At 36.8% G+C, this 5,412-nt stretch overlaps 1 protein-coding gene across 1 annotated transcript; it reads left to right on the forward strand.

Annotated features, from left to right (window-relative positions):
• Nucleotides 1-288: 288 nt before the first annotated feature.
• ADAM29 (ADAM metallopeptidase domain 29) lies at nt 289-2,828 on the forward strand (the record flags this gene model as incomplete). The annotated part of the gene is made up of 1 exon (XM_081135428.1): nt 289-2,828. Exon 1 carries the CDS (start codon nt 318-320, stop codon nt 2,826-2,828), a length of 2,511 nt encoding a protein of 836 aa, XP_080991554.1. The 5' UTR covers nt 289-317.
• Nucleotides 2,829-5,412: the final 2,584 nt, after the last annotated feature.

A 5,412-nucleotide genomic window follows, 5' to 3' on the forward strand; every position in this document is an offset into this window, starting at 1 on the left:
TTAAGAGCAAATTCTAGGTAGTTTCTTGAGTCATCCCTTGATCAAAATACTAATCACTTTTATTGCATGCCTTTTCCTTTCTCTTCACCAGGCCATTATAACCACCCATCCACAGGCTTTTTGTTTTACTTATAAGGCTGATTGCTCTAATGGTTCAACTTTTCCAGAAGACCAATACTTAATGATTAGCCCTGCGCATTGCCCGTCTCAGAATAAGGATCCAGACCACCTGTGATCTTGCCCTGTTTGCCTTTTTCTCTGGACCAATGTTTCCATAACGATGGCTTCATAATTACTATAATTGAAGCCCTGTGTACATGATGATCATGCTTCTACTACGCTGGCTTGGGGTGTTTCTGTCCTTTTCTGGACACACTCGGGCTGAGTACCCCCAATATCACAGTGCTCCAGAAGTGGTGATTCCCTTGAAGGTAACAGGCGCTAGACTCAATATGAAGTTTCCAGGCTGGCTCTGTTATGGTCTTCATTTCGGAGGTGAGAGACACATTGTCTACATGAAGGTCAAGAAGCATTTGCTGTCCAGACACTTCCCAGTGTTCACCTACAGCGACCAAGGTGCTCTCCTTGAGGATCAGCCTTTTGTTCAGAATGACTGCTACTATCATGGTTATGTGGAGGGGGACCCAGAATCCCTGGTTGCCCTCAGTACCTGTTTTGGTGGCTTTCGAGGATTGTTACAGATAAATGACATTGCTTATGAAATTAAGCCCATGATTTTGTCTACCAAGTTTGAACATCTGATATATAAAATGGATAGAGAGGAGACTCAATTCAAAACCATGAAATCTGGCTTTATGCAAGAGGAAATTGTACAGCAATTTGAGTTTCAAGAGATTGGTAATTCTACTCTGAAGCAAAGTTCTTATGAGGGCTGGTGGCCCCACAGGTACTTTATTGAAATAGTAGTGGTGGTTGACAATAGTCTCTATCTTCAAAGTAAAAAAAATGTCTCAGCAGTGCAGGAAGATATATATGTTATGGTAAATATAGTGGATTCCATTTATGAGATAACAGGTCTTAAGGTTTTATTGTTTGGCATGGAGGTGTGGACTCAAGCAAACTACATTGAAGTAGATGATGTAAAGAGATCTCTGGCAATTTTTTGCAATTGGAAGGTTGAAAACCTTGTTTCCCGCATGCCACATGATTCTGCACATCTTTTAATATATAAGACATTAAGAGGAATGAGTGGTTTATCCTATACGTCAGGAACGTGTAGACCACCCTATAGTTGTTCAGTCATCACTCTTACAAGAAAACCCTTCACTGTTAATGGAATTGCAATGGCTCATCATATAGGGCATGGTTTGGGTTTAATGCATGATAGATTTTTGTGTACATGTGGAAAACATAAATGTATCATGCATTTTGATAATCCACCAGTAACTAAATTTAGCAATTGTAGTTATGCTGCTTTATGGAATTATGCTGTGGCTCAGACAAAATGCTTGTTCTATAATATATACACAAGTGACATATTTAACCGAAAACGCTGTGGGAATGGTATTGTTGAAGGAGAAGAGGAGTGTGACTGTGGAACTTTGCAGCAATGCGTAAAAGATGCCTGTTGTCTGTCAAACTGCACCCTGAGTTTTGGGTCTAAATGTGCTTATGGGCTTTGTTGCCAGGACTGCAAGTTCTTACCATCAGGGAAAATGTGTAGAAAGGAGATCAACGAATGTGATCTTCCAGAATGGTGCAATGGAACGTCTCATATGTGCCCAGATGATGTATATGTGGAAGATGGAATTCCCTGTAATGATAGTGCCTACTGCTACGAAAAAAGATGCAATGACCGCAATTCACAGTGTAAGCAGATTTTTGGCCAACAGGCAAAGAATGCAAACCACAATTGCTACAAAAAAATAAACACCCTAGGTGACCGTTTTGGTAACTGTGGTACCCAAAACTTTTCATATATAAAGTGTAATATCTCAGATATCTTGTGTGGGAGAATTCAGTGTGAGGGTGTAACTAAAATTCCTCTTCTAACAGATCATTCTACTGTGCATTGGATTGAGTACAATGGTTTTAACTGCTGGGGTACTGACTACCACATTGGGATGACCATACCTGATATAGGTGCAGTGAAAGATGGCACAGAGTGCGGTGAAGAACATGTCTGCATCCATAAGAAGTGTGTCCATATATCTCACTTGCATAGTAATTGTTCACCTTCGTTCTGTAATCAGAGGGGGATCTGCAACAATAAACATCACTGCCATTGCAACTATATGTGGGACCCTCCCAACTGCCTAATAAAAGGCCATGGAGGTAGTATTGACAGTGGTCCACCCCCTAGAAGAAAGAAGATTCAGAAGATTTATGTGTTATTGTTTTCACTGTTTTGGTTGTTAGTTTTATTATGTTGTCTTTTGTGTCTTTGTATGAAGAAAAGAACTAAGGTAAAAGAGCAAATTGTTGAGCCTCCCCCTAAAATGAATGTAGTTGAGACACCAGAATCAAAAGCAACACCAAATATTCCAGCCCAAGAAGTGAAACCCCCACCGAATATTCCGATTCAACAACAGAAACCCCCACCAAATATTCCAATTCAACAACAGAAAGCCCCACCAAATATTCCGATTCAACAACAGAAACCCCCACCAAATATTCCGATTCAACAACAGAAACCCCCACCAAATATTCCGATTCAACAACAGAAACCCCCACCAAATATTCCGATTCAACAACAGAAACCCCCACCAAATATTCCACCTCCACAACAGAAACCCCCACCAAATATTCCACCTCCACAACAGAACCCCCCACCAAATATTCCACCTCCACAATGGAGACCCTCATAACCTGTTATGACTCAACCTACAAGACCAGGGCCAAAATATTAGCAGACCTAAAATGTCATTTTCCCAGAGTCAACATGGGAAACAAAAGCAACCAGTACCAAAAAATGTATCCAAATAGGTATTCATTAAAAAAGGTAATTCCTAGTATGTTTCTACTTAATCTTCATTATTTTAAACAGTTAGGTTTATTTTACTTAAAATTTGTTTCTTCATGTTTTCTGGAAATGGTGTGGCACATGGATGGTGTACCAGTTTTTGAGTTACTACTTCTCAGCTCCAAAGCCCCTTCCCATTTTGTACTCTGCATTTTTGGAACCACATTTCTGTTGTACCACCACTCTTTCTAAATGGATCTGCAATAGGGAGAATGAATGGGAGTTTGGAAATCTGGGAGATCTGTTTGCCTCCTGTATGTCAATGTTACCTCAATAAGAGATATTACACTGGAAGTTATACCTAAATTCAATACCCTTTTTTAAAAATTTACTCCAGACCAACCTCATTGTCAGCCTGAGAGGTCTCAGCATAGTTGTCTGATGTGTTACTTTCAGAGTTCTGAGTCTCAGATCCATGGGGCCAGCCCTACAGTCCTATAGATCCATATAACCCTAACCTTTTCCTTTGCTTCTCAGCTCCATGACTGAAATCACCCTCTTACACTTACTATTTCATGGTTACTAACCAGTTAGTAACACAGTCTCCCTTAACTTTTGTTCTTCAATAGCTGTTTACCCAATTCCTTATTTTTAATTCTATCCCTCTAAACCCACTAAACTAATGTGCTGATCTTAGTATAATGAAAAAAGAAAAACAAGAATGAGGAAGTATAAAAAGCTTTTGTTTGTTTGAGTTTCTCCTTACCACTGCTCTTTACTATCTTAGGAGAGTTACTTGAATTTATAGCAAGTTTCCAACAAAATAAAAGACAGGATGGCAACAGCAGTTGTCTCTTATTTTCTGGGTTGGTTTGGTTATAAAATGAGATAAAGATAATTCCAATTCTACGTAGGTCTTGGTAGATAACTAATTTTTCTGAAAACCACAACTATATCAAATAAATTTTTTAAATTTATATTTTTAAAAATACAGAGGGCTGTGGAAGACATGAAGATTTGAAGACTTAAGAATTATAGAGAAGGGAAAACAATCTGAATTATTAGTACTTTTACCCCCTAGAACAAAAATGATTGCTCCCTGGGACATGTTAATTCTGAATATAAATTAAGGATCAGGCTTGGCCCATCCAGAGCACCTCTGTTAAAGAAAGAGAACCCTGAAAATCTCTTAGTGTGTCGAAGAGACTAGATTGACACATAAGGGCATCAAATTCTAAATTAGTTTTCCCTACACATTTGTTTAGGTCTTCTGTGGGAGACTGGTAAGATAGGTATAAAGCTTAAAAAGCAGAAATATCTACAATCTGTTGCACTTAGGAAGCAAAGACCTAGTGGAAAGGGGCTTGCCTCAAATATATATATTGTCTTCCATTTAAAACACTTGCCTGATTTTGAAGGAACTTGTAATATATGCTAGAGAATTGAATTTTTCAAGATTTGAGTGTCAGTATGTAATCATTCATTGCTTTCAGAGCTCAGAAAATAGAGGTACATGGGCTCTCAATAGAAAGTCCATTTAGGTATATGTGTTTTACTAAAATTACACTATTTTCTGACCAAACTCAATTCCTAATTGTACTGAAGTTTTCATTCAGTTTTTCAGAAGAAAAACAGAAAGTTCTTAAGTCAAAGGTCATTCTACCCTTAATCATAAGAATTCTTATGATTCTTTATTTAGAACATCTATCAAACAATAAAAACTTATCACACATATCAAGAGGAAAAAATGTATGGCCAGTAATAAGAAAACAGCAACAACAAAGATAGTAAAAGAGAAGCTAGAAGCCACCTAAAAGATGATCCAGAGAGTGTAAAAGAAGATAAAAGACAAAAATCACTATGATTACTCTTTTAGAAAAACTGAAAGAAAAATGAAGCTATATAAAAGAAGGTAGATTCTTTTTAACATTTATGCAAAGTTATCAAATACATACCCTACAGCTTAAAAATAAAATAGTTAAATTCAGGAAAACAGTAAACATTTTGAATTATAAACTGCATTGTGCAATTAGCTAGATTAGTTAATTAGAAGAAGAGTCAGTGACAAAAATCAGTTACTGACACACATTAGAGAAATGTTAAAAGAAGAATATTATATGTGGAACATATCGATAAACCTAAAATCATTAAAATAAAGTCCCATTAGAAGAGAAAAAGAAAAAGAAGTAATAAAAAACATAATGGCTAAGATTTCCCAAAAGTATATAAACATTATCCTATTGCTTTAAGAAATGAATTTCTAGCAGGAGAAACACACAGACACACACCTAATAATATATAATAAAACTGTTGAAAACCAGAGACACTGAGGTCTGAAGAGCAGTCAGAGATAAAATATATCTTAAAAAGAATGAAATAAAATAGATGATTGACCTCAATAAAATAATTGAACACAGAAGACAATGGAATCACATATTTACTTGATAAATATAATTGCCAGCCTAGAATTCTTTAGTTTGTGAAAATTA

This window comes from Miniopterus schreibersii, assembly GCF_964146895.1.
Source record: "Miniopterus schreibersii genome assembly, chromosome: 4".
Lineage (NCBI taxonomy): Eukaryota > Metazoa > Chordata > Mammalia > Chiroptera > Miniopteridae > Miniopterus > Miniopterus schreibersii.